Below are 20,402 nucleotides of genomic sequence, written 5' to 3'. Positions count from 1 at the left end.
TATGGTCCCCGGGACCCCTAAAGGTAAAATAAATACAAAAAATCCATATATTTTGTTATGGTTTGAAATGAAAAATATCAAAATGGCCCCCACATGCTTTAATTTTTCCGTTTGCGGCCCTCTGTAGAAAAAGTTTGGACACCCTTGCTGTAAATGGAAACACGATACATGTGTTTTTACGGTAGAAAAACTGGCAGCTAAGTTGCCAGAGTAAAAAAGGAACTTGTACTGTTTTTTCATTCACAACATAATGTTGTAAAAAACAATGTCAATTTAATAGTAAAATTCTGGCCATTAAGCTGCCAGATTTTTCCCTAAAAAAAAACCAAAAAACAGTGGTACTGTTTCTCCATTTACCGTAAAATGTTGTTAAAAGTAAAAAAAACAATACTTTACAGTGACATTTTTGAATGTAAAGTTTTTACTGTAAAATCGACAGTCCACTTAAAACAATGTATATAATTAATAATGAAATCCAGAGGCAAATGCATGCATTATTCACTGTTACATGCGGCCCTCTGATTAACTGCCATGTGGCCCTTAATGAAAACCAGTTTGACATCCCTGATCTAAACACTCTGAACTTATTGCAGGTGTATCACTGAGTGTATTGAGATGTGTGAGAATTTAAGTGGGTTTACATTACAGCCCCAGCAGTATTTGTCAGAAAAATAATAGCACAGACAAGTAGGGGTGCATGTTTGCCAAATGTTCACAGTTTAGTGTGCAAGAGTAGGATATTACATACACACATATGTAATGCTGACAGACTATATACTGTATGTATAAAGTACATAAGAATACAAAATTCTTACCATCATAGTTGCGCTAAAAGATTTCCCACCAAAAGACTTGAGCTCACTTAGTTCTTCCAAGTAGTTTATGCGGGCCTGATGGACTGTCAGGCCTTTCTGTTTGGGATCACTTTCTGATTGGCAACTTTTCAACTGGAAGTTTATGGCCTTTTTCAAGTCCTTTTCTCGCATGTTTCTCAACAATGTGGAGGAAACAAAGGTTTCGATGCCCCATGTCTTACTGGAGAAAGCAGAGAGAGGTGATCAGTAATATTCCACATATATTTAAGAAAGTTGACGATCTGGTTTGTGTCTTTACTATGTAGCCAAATGTAACGTATGTACCGGATTTTCCGGACCAAAGGTTATAAGGCGCACTGTCAATGAATGGTCTGTTTTCGATCTTTTTTCATATATAAGGCGCACCGGATTATAGGGCGCATTAAAGGAGTCATATTATAAATGTTTTTCTAAATGTAAAACACTTCCTTGTGGTCTACATAACATGTAATGGTGGTTCTTTGGTCAAAATGTTGCATAGATGATGTTTTACAGATCATCTTCAAGTCGCTTTCTGACAGTCGCTTCAGGATGCGCCGTTTTGTGGGCGGTCTTATTTACGTGGCTCACCTTCGACAGCGTCATCTTTGTTGTAGCGGTGTAGCGTGCAAGGACGGGAGTGGAAGAAGTGTCAAAAGATGGCGCTAACTGTTTTAATGACATTCAGACTTTACTTCAATCAATAACGGAGCAGCATCTCCTCATCCGGAAACAACAACAATGGTAATGTGTCCCGTGAAAAACCTTCCAACCACAGCTTTTTAATAACTAAAGTTCCTTGGGTGAATAATGTAAACTCACTATACCGGTATGTTTTAGCGCTTTCATGGCGAGTTTACTGACAGATATAAGTAAGAACTTTACACTACTTTATATCAGAAATGGCAACAGCGGCGGATGAATGTCCCATAACAAGAAGATAGACGGCATCGTCACGTACTACGAAGTACTCGCGCAATTTTTCATGATTTATGCAGATCCCAAATACAGATCAGCAGGTACCAGAAGATAAGAAAAGTTGCTTTTGCATAATATTGCGAAATAAAACGCCAGATAATATGTCTTACCTTATACACACACACCATAATAATACTCCTATGTTTAATGCGCCGACAATCCATCAAGCGGTGTGGCTTCGTAGCTTACCAAAGTCGTACTAAAACATTTTGATAGATTTTTGAGCGCCGTTGGTGTTGTTTACGTGAGTCATACTGCCATCATATTGCAGTCTACACATATCTCTTATGTTTGACTGCCATCTACTGGTCACACTTATCATTACACCATGTAACAAATAAAATTGCTTCGAGGTCTGTAAGCACAACCAGAATTATTCCGTACATTAGGCACACTGTCGAGTTTTGAGAAGAAAAAAAAAAAGGATTTAAAGTGCGCCTTATAATCCGGAAAATACGGTATACATGCGGGGCACAGAACAAGAAAATGTACGTGTGTCTTTACGTGACTGTCTTCAGGTTGGTCTTTGGTGGCAGTCCACAGCTCACCAACCTCTCCTGGATGTGCATTGCAGCAAGTCGCAGAGCGGTGTTACACCTCATTTCCACTGCAAAGCGCTCTTGCAGAACATCATTCACTCCCTGACACAAACATAACTCCAGCAGTCAGTGTCATAATTCCTGGTTTGCTCCTGTGTGCTTTTATTTCAAATTGGATGGACACCTGCCAGGATATTCTGTCTACTTTAAGAAAGCTATCGCAGCTACGGCATGTACTTGTGTTCTCACAAATGTAATTTTAGGATAGTTCTATTGATTTTTCAATCAGTAAATGGCTGAGCGCTGCTGTACACTCAGGTCTGGTTAAAACCTCATGAACGCTGCAACCCTTGGAGGATCCACCTCATTTACATTTTACATCACTGACCTGTTGTATTGTAATTGTTTGCATTTCAACATTACACCAAGCGTTGGTTTCAAAATACATACAGTCGTGGTCAAAAGTGTACATACACTTGTAAAGAACATAATGTCATGGCTGTCTTGAGTTTCCAATCATTTCTACAAGTCTTATTTTTTTGTGATAGAGTGATTGACGCACATACTTGTTGGTCACAAAAAACAGAGACCACAGAACTTTCCTCCAGAAGGTCTTATCTTTGTCCATGTGATGTCAGATGAAACAAAAATTGAGCTCTTTGGCCACAATACCCAGCAATATGTTTGGAGGAGAAAAGGTGAGGCCTTTAATCCCAGGAGCACCATCCTACCGTCAAGCATGGTGGTGGTAGTATAATGCTCTGGGCCTGTTTTGCTGCCAATGAAACTGGTGCTTTACAGAGAGTAAATGGGACAATGAAAAAAGGAGGATTGCCTCCAATTTCTTCAGGACAACCTAAAATCATCAGCCCGGAGGTTGGGTCTTGGGCGCAGTTGGGTGTTCCAACAGGACAATGACCCCAAACACACGTCAAAAGTGGTAAAGGAATGGCTAAATCAGGCTAGAATGAAGGTTATAGAATGGCCTTCCCAAAGTCCTGACTTAAATGTGTGGACAATGCTGAAGAAACAAGTCCATGGCAGAAAACCAACAAATTTAGTTGAACTGCACCAGTTTTGTCAAGAGGAGTGGTCAAAAAATTCAAGCAGAAGCTTGTGGATGGCTACCAAAAGCGCCTTATTGCAGTGAAACTTGCCAAGGGACATGTAAGCAAATATTAAAATTGCTGTATGTATACTTTTGACCCAGCAGATTTGCTCACATTTTCAATCGACCCATAATAAATTCATAAAAGAACCAAACTTCATGAATGTTTTTTTGTGACCAACAAGTATGTGCTACAATCACTCTATCACAAAAAAAAAAAGACTTGTAGAAATTATTGGAAACTCATGACAGCCATGACATTATGTTCTTTACAAGTGTATGTAAACTTTTGACCACGACTGTACATACAATTTTATTTTAGGCCATATAAAGCAGAAGTCTGACAACTAACAAGTGAGATAATCAGGTAAAGTTTTAGCAGTTCAACTGTCAACTTCATTGTCAATTATTCGCAAGGAATTGAAATTACATTTTCAGCACAGTCCCACTCAAGAGCAGACAATCATTTATTAAATCGAGGATTTCATACAATTTTTATGGGTTCTGTTTTTTGGGTCAATCCTGGTATGAAGTATATTAATCCTGACAGCTCCAATGCATCACGTTGTCAGTCTACAATGTGGCCTGACTTGAAGTTGTTTCATGCATTGACGTCCAATTTGCGAAACAAAACATGCCGCATTATTCCAATTTTATATGCCCATTGAATTATTTTGATGGACTTTAGGGGTTAGTAGGGCTGTGAATCTTTGGGTGTCCCACGATTCGATTCAATATCGATTCTTGGGGGTCACGATTTGATTGAAAATCGATTTTTTTTCAATTCAACACGATTCTTGATTAAATAACGATTTTTTTCCCGATTCAAAAGGATTCTCTATTCATTCAATACACAGGATTTCAGCAGGATCTACCCCAGTCTGCTGACATGCAAGCAGAGTAGTAGATTTTTGTAAAAAGCTTTTATAATTGTAAAGGACAATGTTTTATCAACTGATTGCAATAATGTACATTGGTTTGAACTATTAAATGAACCAAAAATATGACTTATTTTATCTTTGTGAAAATGAGATGTGATGCAAGTGTAAGCCACTGTGACACTATTGTTCATTTATTTTTATTTTTATAAATGTCTAATGATAATGTCAATGAGGGATTTTTAATCACTGCTATGTTGAAATTGTAAGTAATATTGATACTGTTGTTGATAATATTCATTTTTGTTTCACAACTTTTGGTTTGTTCTGTGTCGTGTTTGTGTCTCCTCTCAATTGCTCTGTTTATTGCAGTTCTGAGTGTTGCTGGGTCGGGTTTGGTTTTGGAATTGGATTGCATTGTTATGGTATTGCTGTGTATTGTTTTGTTGGATTGATTAATTTAGAAAAAAAAAAAAGAAAAAAAAAAAAGAAAAAAAAAATTAAATAAATAAAAAATCGATTTTTTAAAAATGAGAATTGATTCTGAATCGCACAACGTGAAAATCGCGATTTGAATTCGAATCGATTTTTTCCCACACCCCTAGGGGTTAGGTACGCCCAAGCAGTAGTTAAGGACTTGTATGGTCTTGACCTCTGTATGTATGATGAGATTATCGCAGATCTTCAAGATGCAACCTTTAAACAAATTTGAATAATAGGATATTGAGACCGATTTGGTGGATTTAAAGATTCCTTTTTCATTCATAAATGAAATTGTGAATGGGTATTTGGTGGGTAGATTTGAAATGTATTGTATTGTACTGTATTTATATATGTATTTCATATGATGATGTATATTTTAACTGTGGGTCCCTGTCATAAGCAGTGTGCTTCGACGGATGACCTTTTTACAGAACGGACTCTGATATTAACAAAAGAAACAATAATGTAATCCAAAATTATGTCTGTCTGTAAATAAATAAATACATAGGGAGGGTAAAACAATAGCAATACGATAGTCAGCATTACGCTATTTACCTGCAGGTAAAGGTACTCAAAGGCAGTGGGATCTCCCTGTAGGAGAGCCTCAGGTTTTTTAGGGATGAAACAAACTCGAAACAGACATCTGAAGTCATGGGCATCTTTCTTCTGAACTACCTGAGCATGCACACACACACACACACACACACACACACACACACACACACACACACACACACACACACACACACACACACACACACACACACACACACACCTGAATGAATTGCTTTAAAAATATTATTGCTACATTGGCCCTAGTAGACTAAGAAACAGGTACTGTATACAGCAGGGGTGTCAAACCTACGGACAGGTTTTATCCGGCCCGCGTGATGAGTTTGCCAAGTATTAAAATGAGCTGCAGTTTTTTGGAACGAAGAAAGTGCTGTTCTAAATGTGTCCACTGGATGTCACAATAGCAATTCTGTTAGGACTTGCAAGAGGTACAAAGTCAAGCATGGCTCCTGTCCCTCCACCCAAATGAAACTTAAAACCTGCCGTTTTAGGTCTCTGCTTTGAACACATCGTTATTTGGCACCCTTACTCCCCCAAAATGTCTCTGTCAAAAACGAGAAAACCCTTTTGAATAGTGTATACCTCCGTTTCTTACAGCTCGTTGAGTTAGCACCGGATTAAAATGTGGACATGACAAAGGAGGTATTTGATACCTCGAAGAGTTTACATGTTGTGTGTTCTGTTCAATCCCAGAAAGACTGTGACTGAAAGATTAATCCTGGCTTTAAGACAAAGTCTAGGCTCATTGTGTTTTGATGCACAGATGATGCGCTAGCTATCCAATGTTGGGACCCAGGGTGGACCACTTATCTATGCATCAGCTGGGGACGTCTCTGCGCTGCTGACCTGTCTCAGCTCAAGATGATACCCTGCTGGCCCAACTATAGACTGGACTCTCACATTATTATGTTAGATCCACTATGGACTGGACTCTCACAATATTATGTTACATCCACTATGGACTGGACTCTCACAATATTATGTTAGATCCACTATGGACAGGACTCTCACATTATTATGTTAGATCCACTATGGACTGGACTCTCACATTATTATGTTAGATCCACTATGGACTGGACTCTCACAATATTATGTTACATCCACAATGGACTGGACTCTCACAATATTATGCTAGATCCACTATGGACTGGACTCTCACATTATTATGTTAGATCCACTATGGACTGGACTCTCACATTATTATGTTAGATCCACTATGGACTGGACTCTCACAATATTATGTTACATCCACTATGGACTGGACTCTCACAATATTATGTTAGATCCACTATGGACTGGACTCTCACATTATTATGTTAGATCCACTATGGACTGGACTCTCACAATATTATGTTACATCCACTATGGACTGGACTCTCACAATATTATGTTAGATCCACTATGGACTGGACTCTCACACTATTATGCTAGATCCACTATGGACTGCACTCTCACATTATTATGTTAGATCCACTATGGACTGGACTCTCACAATATTATGTTAGATCCACTATGGACTGGATTCTCACACTATTATGTTAGATCCACTATGGACTGGACTCTTACAATATTATGTTGGATCCACTATGGACTGGACTCTCACACTATTATGTTAGATCCACTATGGACTGGACTCTCACAATATTATGTTAGATCCACTATGGACTGGACTCTCACACTATTATGTTAGATCCACTATGGACTGGACTCTCACACTATTATGTTAGATCCATTATGGACTGGACTCTCACAATATTATGTTAGATCCACTATGGACTGGACTCTCACACTATTATGTTAGATCCACTATGGACTGGACTCTCACAATATTATGTTAGATCCACTATGGACTGGACTCTCACACTATTATGTTAGATCCACTATGGACTGGACTCTCACACTATTATGTTAGATCCATTATGGACTGGACTCTCACAATATTATGTTAGATCCACTATGGACTGGACTCTCACACTATTATGTTAGATCCACTATGGACTGGACTCTTACAATATTATGTTAGATGCACTATGGACTGGACTCTCACATTATTATGTTAGATCCACTATGGACTGGACTCTCACACTATTATGTTAGATCCACTATGGACTGGACTCTCACACTATTATGTTAGATCCACTATGGACTGGACTCTCACACTATTATGTTAGATCCATTATGGACTGGACTCTCACAATATTATGTTAGATCCACTATGGACTGGACTCTCACACTATTATGTTAGATCCACTATGGACTGGACTCTTACAATATTATGTTAGATGCACTATGGACTGGACTCTCACATTATTATGTTAGATCCACTATGGACTGGACTCTCACATTATTATGTTAGATCCACTATGGACTGGACTCTCACAATATTATGTTACATCCACTATGGACTGGACTCTCACAATATTATGTTAGATCCACTATGGACTGGACTCTCACATTATTATGTTAGATCCACTATGGACTGGACTCTCACAATATTATGTTACATCCACTATGGACTGGACTCTCACAATATTATGTTACATCCACTATGGACTGGACTCTCACAATATTATGTTAGATCCACTATGGACTGGACTCTCACATTATTATGTTAGATCCACTATGGACTGCACTCTCACATTATTATTTTAGATCCACTATGGACTGGACTCTCACAATATTATGTTAGATCCACTATGGACTGGACTCTCACACTATTATGTTAGATCCACTATGGACTGCACTCTCACATTATTATTTTAGATCCACTATGGACTGGACTCTCACAATATTATGTTAGATCCACTATGGACTGGACTCTCACACTATTATGCTAGATCCACTATGGACTGCACTCTCACATTATTATTTTAGATCCACTATGGACTGGACTCTCACAATATTATGTTAGATCCACTATGGACTGGACTCTCACACTATTATGTTAGATCCACTATGGACTGGACTCTCACACTATTATGTTAGATCCACTATGAACTGGACTCTCACAATATTATGTTAGATCCACTATGGACTGGACTCTCACACTAGTATGTTAGATCCACTATGGACTGGACTCTCACAATATTATGCTAGATCCACTATGGACTGCACTCTCACATTATTATGTTAGATCCACTATGGACTGGATTCTCACACTATTATGTTAGATCCACTATGGACTGGACTCTTACAATATTATGTTAGATCCACTATGGACTGGACTCTCACAATATTATGTTAGATCCACTATGGACTGGACTCTCACAATATTATGTTAGATCCACTATGGACTGGACTCTCACACTATTATGTTAGATCCACTATGGACTGGACTCTCACACTATTATGTTAGATCCATTATGGACTGGACTCTCACAATATTATGTTAGATCCACTATGGACTGGACTCTCACACTATTATGTTAGATCCACTATGGACTGGACTCTCACACTATTATGTTAGATCCACTATGGACTGGACTCTTACAATATTATGTTAGATGCACTATGGACTGGACTCTCACATTATTATGTTAGATCCACTATGGACTGGACTCTCACATTATTATGTTAGATCCACTATGGACTGGACTCTCACAATATTATGTTACATCCACTATGGACTGGACTCTCACAATATTATGTTAGATCCACTATGGACTGGACTCTCACATTATTATGTTAGATCCACTATGGACTGGACTCTCACAATATTATGTTACATCCACTATGGACTGGACTCTCACAATATTATGTTACATCCACTATGGACTGGACTCTCACAATATTATGTTAGATCCACTATGGACTGGACTCTCACACTATTATGTTAGATCCACTATGGACTGGACTCTCACACTATTATGTTAGATCCATTATGGACTGGACTCTCACAATATTATGTTAGATCCACTATGGACTGGACTCTCACACTATTATGTTAGATCCACTATGGACTGGACTCTCACACTATTATGTTAGATCCACTATGGACTGGACTCTTACAATATTATGTTAGATGCACTATGGACTGGACTCTCACATTATTATGTTAGATCCACTATGGACTGGACTCTCACATTATTATGTTAGATCCACTATGGACTGGACTCTCACAATATTATGTTACATCCACTATGGACTGGACTCTCACAATATTATGTTAGATCCACTATGGACTGGACTCTCACATTATTATGTTAGATCCACTATGGACTGGACTCTCACAATATTATGTTACATCCACTATGGACTGGACTCTCACAATATTATGTTACATCCACTATGGACTGGACTCTCACAATATTATGTTAGATCCACTATGGACTGGACTCTCACACTATTATGCTAGATCCACTATGGACTGCACTCTCACATTATTATTTTAGATCCACTATGGACTGGACTCTCACAATATTATGTTAGATCCACTATGGACTGGACTCTCACACTATTATGTTAGATCCACTATGGACTGGACTCTCACACTATTATGTTAGATCCACTATGAACTGGACTCTCACAATATTATGTTAGATCCACTATGGACTGGACTCTCACACTAGTATGTTAGATCCACTATGGACTGGACTCTCACAATATTATGCTAGATCCACTATGGACTGCACTCTCACATTATTATGTTAGATCCACTATGGACTGGACTCTCACAATATTATCTTAGATCCACTATGGACTGGACTCTCACACTATTATGTTAGATCCACTATGGACGGGACTCTCACAATATTATGTTAGATCCACTATGGACGGGACTCTCACAATATTATGTTAGATCCACTATGGACTGGACTCTCACACTATTATGTTAGATCCACTATGGACTGGACTCTCACATTATTATGTTGGATCCACTATGGACTGGACTCTCACAATATTATGTTAGATCCACTATGGACTGGACTCTCACACTATTATGTTAGATCCACTATGGACTGGACTCTCACAATATTATGTTAGGTCCACTATGGACTGGACTCTCACACTATTATGTTAGGTCCACTATGGACTGGACTCTCACAATATTATGTTAGATCCACTATGGACTGGACTCTCACACTATTATGCTAGATCCACTATGGACTGCACTCACATTATTATGTTAGATCCACTATGGACTGGACTCTCACACTATTATGTTAGATCCACTATGGACGGGACTCTCACAATATTATGTTAGATCCACTATGGACTGGACTCTCACACTATTATGTTAGATCCACTATGGACTGGACTCTCACATTATTATGTTGGATCCACTATGGACTGGACTCTCACAATATTATGTTAGATCCACTATGGACTGGACTCTCACACTATTATGTTAGATCCACTATGGACTGGACTCTCACAATATTATGTTAGGTCCACTATGGACTGGACTCTCACACTATTATGTTAGATCCACTATGGACTGGACTCTCACAATATTATGTTAGATCCACTATGGACTGGACTCTCACACTATTATGTTAGGTCCACTATGGACTGGACTCTCACAATATTATGTTAGATCCACTATGGACTGGACTCTCACACTATTATGCTAGATCCACTATGGACTGCACTCACATTATTATGTTAGATCCACTATGGACTGGACTCTCACAATATTATGTTAGATCCACTATGGACTGGACTCTCACAATATTATGCTAGACCCACTCGACGTCCATTGCACCGGTCGCCCAGGGGAGGGGGTCCCCACATCTGCGGTCCCCTCCAAGGTTTCTCATTGTCATCCCATTGGGTTTAGTTTTTTTCTTGCCCTGATGTGGGATCTGAGCCGAGGATGTCGTTGTGGCTTGTGCAGCCCTTTGAGACACTCATCATTTAGGGCTATATATGTAAACATTGATTGCTTGATTGATTGCTTTTGAAACTGCACCAATTTCTTCAGAATTTTCAACAAACGTGAAGTGTTTTGTCCAGAGGATTATTTGTGATTTGTACGTTTTCACAATGTGCTTTTTCTATTTTTGGCCAAAGTAAAACAAAGAAAACAACCTGGAGTTTTCTTTAGTTTTAAGTTATCATGCCATGATTTTAGCCACTTGGGAATAGATTTTCCTCCATGCGGCCCCTGAGCTAAAATGAGTTTGACACCCCTGGTATACATTCATAAGAGTATTTTATGTTTGTGTACCTGTTGTATCTTCTCCTCGTCATGTAGCAGCAGTAGTTTAGTCACACTGTATTGTTGTTCCAGCACCAGGGAGAAATGTTCAATTTTTCTTAAAGAAAGCTTTTCCTTTAGTGTCATCACGATGTCCTGAAAGAAATTAGTTGGAGATACAATATTTTATTGGAAACTTGGGATGGTCGAGTATCAGACGGAACATTTACTTGCCTGGATATATACATACATACCTATATAAATATATATATATGAAAAAAATGTATAACTGCTCCGATTAAACAGAGACACAAAGGCTGTAACACTTTGTGGCACAGTGGCTATCTAATATTGTCTAGAGCTTGACACAATTAGTCTAGCGCCATTGTTTTTTAATAAAGCATTTGCAAAAGTGTTACGGTAAGGAGTAGGGTTGTACGGTATACCGGTACTACTATAGTACCGCGGTACTAATGAATCAAAAACGGTACTATACTCTGTTTGAAAAGTAATGGTTCCCCATATTTTATTTTGTTTTTAACGGGCACGCCGATGGCAACATATGTTGCTCCAAAACCTGTATGTACCTTTCAGCATAAAGGGTGCCTTCACAGATGTGTAAGTTACCCACGCCTTGGGCACTAATACACCCCCATACCATCACAGATGCTGGCTTTTGAACTTCGCACTTAGAACAATCCAGATGGTTCTTTTCCCCTTTGTTCCGGAAGACACAACGTCTACAGTTTCCAAAACCAATTTGAAATGTGGACTCGTCAGACCACAGAACACTTTTACACTTTGCAACAGTCCCTCTTAGATGAGCTCAGGCCCAGCGAAGCCGGCGGCGTTTCTGGGTGTTGTTGATAAACGGCTTTCGCTTTGCATAGTAGAGTTTTAACTTGCCCTTACAGATGTAGTGACCAACTGTAGTTACTGACAGTGGTTTTCTGAAGTGTTCCTGAGCCCATGTGGTGATATCCTTTACACACTGATGTCGCTTTTTGATGCAGTACCGCCTGAGGGATCCAAGGTCACGGGCATTCAATGTTACGTGCAGTGATTTCTCCTTTTGATACTATTACAGACCTTAGATGGTGAAATCGCTAAATTCCTTGCTAACGTATGCTAGCGTTTTCTGTGCACTTCCCAGGTGCCTTCATACTATTGTGTTTTCTGACATAAAGCGCTACGCCTGTTGTCTCTGCATCTTGTGGTTCAACCGACAGAACTTGACAATTTGTAAAGGGGGTTTATAAAAGTGTGTTCTACAGTAGTAATTGTCCAGTCATTGGTTTTTTTGGAGTGATCACAAGGCAGAATCTTATCAATCCCTGTCAACCACTGTGTACAAATAAATAGACAACCATTCACAACGTGCTCACCTAACATGCATGTTTTTGGACAATAGAAGGAACCTGGACTTCCCAAAGTCAACACACCTACACTGCAAAAACTGAAAAGTAATAAAGATTAAATATCTCAAATAAGGGTGTTATTTGCTTATTTTTCTGTCTGATAAGATAATTCCTTCTCACTAAGAAGATTTTATGTTAGAGTGTTTTACTTGTTTTAAGTGTTTTGGTCCTAAATGATCTCAGTAAGATATTACAGCTTGTTGCTGAGATTTGATGAGCTATATTGAGTAAAACATGCTTGAAACTAGAATATCAACTGTTGCAAAGCTGTGTCATCAACACTCACAAGTATACAACTACTTTTTTAAAGTAATCATTTCTTATTTCAAGCATGAAAAAAAAAACTTTGACACAATTGCGTCTCATAATTAAAACAGCTGACAGCCAAATGGACTTTGCTGTTTTATTTTCAATGAAACGAGAGAAAATACGTACTCATACGTACTGTGCAGTTGGCACAGTACAGTAAACTGACAGTTAATATTTAAACATTTATCATGTGACATTTCTAACAATTTTGAACAGAAATAGTTCATGCACATTCAGGTGAATTCTTCAAAATTACAATTACAAATTTTTTGGCCGGGGACCCGGGCTGTATACATGCGCACTAATTGACTGAAAGCGCACGCACTTGGCGCGATGATGTCATGTTATCTGATGGAAAAATTCATTTTTTAGTCCATATGAGAGTAACAAGCGGTTGCCTTGTTGCCTTTCCATTAAGAACAATAAATTAGTTTTTAGTATAAGTTTGCTGGTTTCAAGAAATGTAATGCAGAGCGCATATCTGTCACACCTGGGTGAAGTCTGGTCTGGGTTTCGTCTGGTTTCATGTTTTGTCATTTCCTGTTTTATTTTGAAATGCTGACTCTCCCTCTCATTTCAGGTCACTTGCCCTTCCTCCTGTTTCCCTGATTCAGGACTTCTATAGACTCAACCCTGAGGTCCCTGGGCCGTCAGGAGTCGGCCCTAGAAGGGGGGGGGGGGGGGTTCTGTCACACCTGGGTGAAGTCTGGTCTGGGTTTCGTCTGGTTTCATGTTTTGTCATTTCCTGTTTTATTTTGAAATGCTGACTCTCTCTCTCATTTCAGGTCACTTGCCCTTCCTCCTGTTTCCCTGATTCAGGACTTCTGGGTTTCCTCTGGTTTCATGTTTTGTCATTACCTGTTTTATTTTGAAATGCTGACTCTCCCTCTCATTTCAGGTCACTTGCCCTTCCTCCTGTTTCCCTGATCCAGGACTTCTATAGACTCCATCCTGAGGTCCCTGGGCCGTCAGGAGTCGGCCTTAGAAGGGGGAGGTTCTGTCACACCTGGGTGAAGTCTGGTCTGGGTTTCGTCTGGTTTCATGTTTTGTCATTTCCTGTTTTATTTTGAAATGCTGACTCTCCCTCTCATTTCAGGTCACTTGCCCGTCCTCCTGTTTCCCTGATCCAGGACTTCTATAGACTCCATCCTGAGGTCCCTGGGCCGTCAGGAGTCGGCCCTAGAAGGGGGGGGGGGGGTTCTGTCATACCTGGGTGAAGTCTGGTCTGGGTTTCGTCTGGTTTCATGTTTTGTCATTTCCTGTTTTATTTTGAAAAGCTGACTCTCCCTCTCATTTCAGGTCACTTGCCCTTCCTCCTGTTTCCCTGATCCAGGACTTCTATAGACTCCATCCTGAGGTCCCTGGGCCGTCAGGAGTCGGCCCTAGAAGGGGGGGGGGGGGGTTCTGTCACACCTGGGTGAAGTCTGGTCTGGGTTTCGTCTGGTTTCATGTTTTGTCATTTCCTGTTTTATTTTGAAATGCTGACTCTCTCTCTCATTTCAGGTCACTTGCCCTTCCTCCTGTTTCCCTGGTCTGACGTCTTTCCTGATTGCCTGATTGCGCCCACCTGTGTCACCCTCCCTCATGTGTATAAATGTCTCATCCTCCTTCTGTCCTGTGCCAGAGTGTTTCGTATCGTCTTGTGCGTACCTCGCCACAGTCTTGTCTTCAGCCATTGCCACGTTTTGTTTGTACTTTTGATCCACGGGAGATTCTTTGTTTGTAACCTTTTGTCAGGTAAGATTAGCTTCTTAGCATCGCCTCCGTTGGAGCGCTTTTTGTTGTATTTGTTAGTTTTTGTTCTTTAGCCCATTTTCCCTCCATAGCCGGAGCGTTTTGAGTTGTCAATATTTTTGTTAGTTTAGTAGTCAGGTTAGATCTGTTTTGATAGCCTGTTTTGTTTCTCCCGTTTTGGACCCCTCCCCTTCTGAGAATAAACAACTGTTTTCAGTAATCCTGCATCTGTGTCCAGAGTCCTAGTCGGGTCTTGACAATATCATTATGTCAAGATAATGGCACTAGCATTTACTTAATTTAAGAATATTTTTCAACATATTGAGCAAAAAGGTCTCTTTTTTTTTTTCTACCAAGAAAAGTGCACTTGTTATTAGTGAGAATATACTTATTTTAAGGTATTTTTGGGTTCATTTAAGTTAGCTAATTTGACTTGTTTTGGAAAGTCTTGACAAGCCAAATGTTCTTGTTCTATTGGCAGATAATTTTGCTTGGTTCAAGTAAAATACCCCTCATTTTTGTATTTTTTTTTCTAGTTTTTGAACACTGACTTTTTGCAGTGTATGCACAGTACATTCAGCTGGACTTTACCTTGACTGTTGTGATGGGTTCAAATTTGAAGGCCTTGGTCTGCCCATTCTCCAGATAAACCTTCAGAACATTCGGCAGGAACAGCAGCGAGTTGCCCTGTAAGCAAAAAACAAGTCGGGGGTCAAAGAATGAGATGGAAACATGAGCATCCAAAAACCTGCCATTTACGACAGGAAAATGAGAGGGACTCTTAAACCGGCGTATGAATGTGTTGGAGACAAACAGCTGGGATATCGTTTATATTATTTATTATATCATTTATAAAAAAAAAGCCAGGTTAGGATGGCTGTATCATTCTTTTTTCCACATAATTTTTACATTTCCCTTATTTGAATGTGTCATTTTTGTTGTTTGAACAGAGTATTTAGGTGTATGTTGTCTACCCTCTTGTAAATTGAACATGCCAACCGTTTCATCTCTCAAAATGTCTCTTCATAACATGGATCTTCTAATCCTGTAATCAGAGTCGTTAAAGGGAAATGAGACGGATATCGACCAGCAATTTCTCCGGGATTGGTAATGGGCACTCCAGCCTCTGTGGTTTTACCCATCCAGCTAATTTCACATCCGCTAACAGATTGGGAGCAGCCAGAGCCAAGCATGTATGAAAAAAAAGCATCAGCCATCATAAGTGCATACTGTATAGGTGGTAAGTACTGTAGTATACATTATGATTACACAACCCATTATTGGGCAGAAAAGAGTCAGGGCTTATCCATAACGTGACAAAAATGTATTTTGAGTAATGTACTGTGTGTCTTGTGCTATCAATTAATGAGTATGTGGGTTTTACAAAACCCAAATCCAGTGAAGTTGGCACGTTGTGTAAATAGTAAATAAAAACAGAATCCAATGATTTGCATTAATGTTGGAACTGAGAAACGTAATACATTTTTTTGCAAATAATCATTAACTTAGAATTTAATGGCAGCAACACATTGCAAAAAAGTTGGCACAGGGGCGAAGCAAGTGGCGTTTCTGGGTGTTGTTGATAAATGGCTTTGGCTTTGCATGGTAGAGTTTTAACTTGCACTTACGGATGTGCAGTGATTTCTCCAGATTCTCTGAACCTTTTGATGATATTACGGACCGTAGATGGTGAAATTCCTAAATTCCTTGCAATAGTTTGTTGAGAAATGTTGTTCTTAAACTGTTCGACAATTTGCTCACGCATTTGTTCACAAAGTGGTGACCCTCGCCCGAACCTTGTTTGTGAATGACTGAGCATTTCACGGAAGCTGCTTTTATACCCAATCATGGCACCCACCTGTTCCCAATTAGTCTGTTCACCTGTGGGATGTTCCAAATAAGTGTTTGATGAGCATTCCTCAACTTTCTCAGTCTTTTTTGCCACTTGTGCCAGCTTATTTGAATCTAATTCCAAATGAACTAATATTTGCAAAAAATTATTAAGTTTACCAGTTCGAACGTTAAGTATCTTGTCTTTGCAGTCTATTCAATTGAATATAAGTTGAAAAGGATTTGCAAATCATTGTATTCTGTTTTTATTTACCATTTACACAACGTGCCAATTTCACTGGTTTTCAGTTTTGTAATTCCAATGCTCAAGCATAGAATGCACTGTAATGTGATTGTTGACAGACCCAATGTGGGTTTGTTAGTCAAGTGTTTCCGTACTCTTGCAACTACTGGACATATTTATTCTTTCTTAAAGTAGAACTGCACTTATTTTGGAAGTTTGCCTATCATTCACAATCCCTATGTGAGACAGGAATCAAGATGTTTTTTTTTTCCTTTTTATGTATTCCTATTTGTAATAATGCATATAAAGCCCCTCCCACGACCCTGAAAGGGACAAGCAGTAGAATGTGTGTTGTTTCCTTTAACAAATGACAACTATTACTAATCATGGCAGAATTCATGAGAGACAGCAAAAACTACTTTTGGACAAAACCTTATATTTTTGAGCCTGAATATAAGGAGGATGAGCTAGAAGTGCTGAACAAGAAACACAAATTACGAACAGAATAAAACAATAACTTCTGTACAATGTCTGCTCTCAAGACTTGTTTTGACTGATTAAGAAAAAAAAAAAGTGACACAAACAAGAGGCTTTTAGTGTCGATCCTCGCAATGTCTCCGGGTCTTAGTTGAATATCAAAGTTGACCAACTTCTCTGTTTATTAATGGGTTATACTTGTATAGTCCTTTTCTACCTTCAAGGTAATCAAAGCTCCACATTCACTTATTCACACACACATTCACACACTGGTGGCGGGAGCTGCCATGCAAGGCTCTGACCACGACCCATCAGGAGCAAGGGGGAAGTGTCTTGCTCAAGGACACGTGACTAGGATGGCGGAACCCTCAAGTTGTTGGCACGGCCGCGCTACCAACCGAACCACGCCGTCCCTTGTAGCCACTACCTTCAACTACGCAAGTGTGATGTATGATTTATAGAGTTCACCTAATACCGTATTTTTCGGACTATAAGTCGCTCCTGAGTATAAGTCGCACTGGCCAAAAATGCATAATAAAGAAGGAAAAAAACATATATAAGTCACACTGGAGTATAAGTCGCATTTTTTGGGAAAATTGATTTGATAAAAGCCAACACCAAGAATAGACATTTGAAAGGCAATTTAAAATAAATAAAGAATAGTGAACAACAGGCTGAATAAGTGTACGTTATATGAGGCGTAAATAACCAACTGAGAACGTCCCTGGTATGTTAACGTAACATATTATGGTAAGAGTCATTCAAATAACTATAACATATAGAACATGCTATACGTTTACCAAACAATCTGTCACTCCTAATCGCTAAATCCCATGAAATCTTATACGTCTAGTCTCTTACGTGAATGAGCTAAATAATATTATTTGATATTTTACGGTAATGTTAATAATTTCACACATAAGTCGCTCCTGAGTATAAGTCTCACAAACTATGAAAAAAACTGCGACTTATAGTCCGAAAAATACAGTAAACTAATAAAGAAATAACTTTCGCCAACTCAGAGGCGATGCAACAGCTCACCCGCTGCATAAGGTAGTTACCTCTCTGTGATCAAGGCTCCACTAAATACAGTTCCTTGAGGTTAGCTCTTCAAATATCAATGTTGCTAATATTTGGTTAATACTGTATGCAGTAAGACATGTAAATGGAGTATTGTTGGCAGTTTTTGGATGTTTTTAAGAAGGATTCATGGGCGGAATAGATTTATCTCATCAGCTGCATTATTATCCGTGTAGTACAAGCCAAATATTACATATTAGAATGCATTAAAAAAAAACAAAAAAAACATGTGTTCTTGTCTCACATAGGGATTGTGAAAGATAGGCAACATTTGTAAAAAGTGCATTTCCCTTTTAGATAAACAACATTTCACATGTGAGATATCAATGCAACAGCTGCAGATGTCAGCAAACTCTAATTTCTCTAGCGCCAGCTTTGTGGCTCTCTGGAGCTTTTTCAAAAATGTATGAAAAAGGAAAAAGATGAGGAAAAAATATATGTTTAGTTTGAATATGGTTTCTGTGGGAGGACAAACATGACACAAACCTCCATAATTGTTAGAAATCACACTGTTTCTATTTAACATGCCTCAGAGATTAGAGACTATTTGGCGAGCGCCGTTTTGTCCTACTAAATTAGGCGGTCCTTGAACTCACCGTAGTTTGTTTACATTCACAACTTTCTCCGACGTTCTAAGACGTCTTTTATGCCACTCCTTTTTTGTCTCGTTTTGTCCACCAAACTTTTAATGCTGTGCGTGAAGGCACACAGGTGAGCTTTGTTGATGTTATTGACTTGTTGCAGTGCTACTCAGGGATATTTGGTCAGTGCATGACTGCAAGCTAATCGATGCAAAAATGCTATTTAGAACCTATTGTACATATTGCATCATTATGCCACTTGTGCAGGTATATTTGAGATCATTTAATTTCCTTTAGGTAATCTTAATTTGATTTATACATTATGTGCAAGCTCATGACACATTATCTGTATGTCATATTGACTGAGCACATAGTCATTTGATAGTAGGCTAATATAGCTAATATGGACAATAACATCATGTGTTGCCTTCATTATAACACTTATATAAGGCTTTTAATTTTTTGCGGCTCCAGACAGACTTTCTTTTTGGATTTTTAGTCCAATATGGCTCTTTCAACATTTTGGGTTGCCGGCCCCTGGTCCAGCACATCCATGAAAAGCTGCAATATATTTTCTTTAAGAAAACAAATCTAGAAAACGTAGTGATAGTAGAAGCTGGCCAAATAACTTGATAATGTTTGCTCACTCACCTGAGCATGTCCATTGACTTCGACTTCCTCAGCAAAGTGAACCTTGACTGGGTTCGACTTGAGCTTGGCTCTTTTCTCTGGCGTAATGAATGACGACTTTGGGCCCTAGAAGATACACAAGGTTTGTTTTTTTATTAGATGGCGGCACATTAAAAAAATTACAATTAAAGACGGAAACTACGAAAAACATATAAAACTAAAAATCACAAAAAGAGCAAAAATATGAGACATTTTGAAATGTTTGATACTAATTCATGCATTTCTATATACAAATACCGTATCTTTTGGACTATAAGTCGCTCCGGAGTATAAATCGCACCGGCCGAAAATGCATAATAAAGAAGGAAAAAAACCATATAAGTCGCACTGGAGTATAAGTCGCATTTTTTGGGGAACTTTATTTGATAAAACCCAACACCAAAAATATACATTTGAAAGGCAATTTCAAATAAAGAATAGTGAACAACAGGCTGAATAAGTGTACGTTATATGATGCAAAAATAACCAACTGAGAACGTGCCTGGTATGTTAACGTAACATATTATGG

The 20,402-nt window shown here is 38.8% G+C and overlaps 1 protein-coding gene across 3 annotated transcripts in view; it reads right to left on the bottom strand.

Moving 5' to 3' along the window:
• LOC133639238 (FERM and PDZ domain-containing protein 1) overlaps window positions 1-20,402 on the bottom strand; it is a 100,334-nt gene that overhangs the window by 21,423 nt on the left and 58,509 nt on the right. For all 3 annotated transcript variants that reach the window (XM_062032413.1, XM_062032410.1, XM_062032412.1), the window contains exons 7-12: window positions 19,856-19,960; window positions 15,584-15,679; window positions 11,562-11,687; window positions 5,375-5,494; window positions 2,316-2,452; window positions 816-1,035 (exon numbers count right to left, since the gene is read on the bottom strand). In XM_062032413.1, the coding sequence (XP_061888397.1) occupies window positions 816-1,035; window positions 2,316-2,452; window positions 5,375-5,494; window positions 11,562-11,687; window positions 15,584-15,679; window positions 19,856-19,960 (804 nt within the window). The remainder of the gene's footprint in view (window positions 1-815; window positions 1,036-2,315; window positions 2,453-5,374; window positions 5,495-11,561; window positions 11,688-15,583; window positions 15,680-19,855; window positions 19,961-20,402) is intronic.

Source organism: Entelurus aequoreus, linkage group LG22 (assembly GCF_033978785.1).
Source record: "Entelurus aequoreus isolate RoL-2023_Sb linkage group LG22, RoL_Eaeq_v1.1, whole genome shotgun sequence".
NCBI classification, from domain to species: domain Eukaryota; kingdom Metazoa; phylum Chordata; class Actinopteri; order Syngnathiformes; family Syngnathidae; genus Entelurus; species Entelurus aequoreus.
Note: the sequence above shows the minus strand (reverse complement) of the source record. Positions and strands in the feature narration are given on the sequence as shown.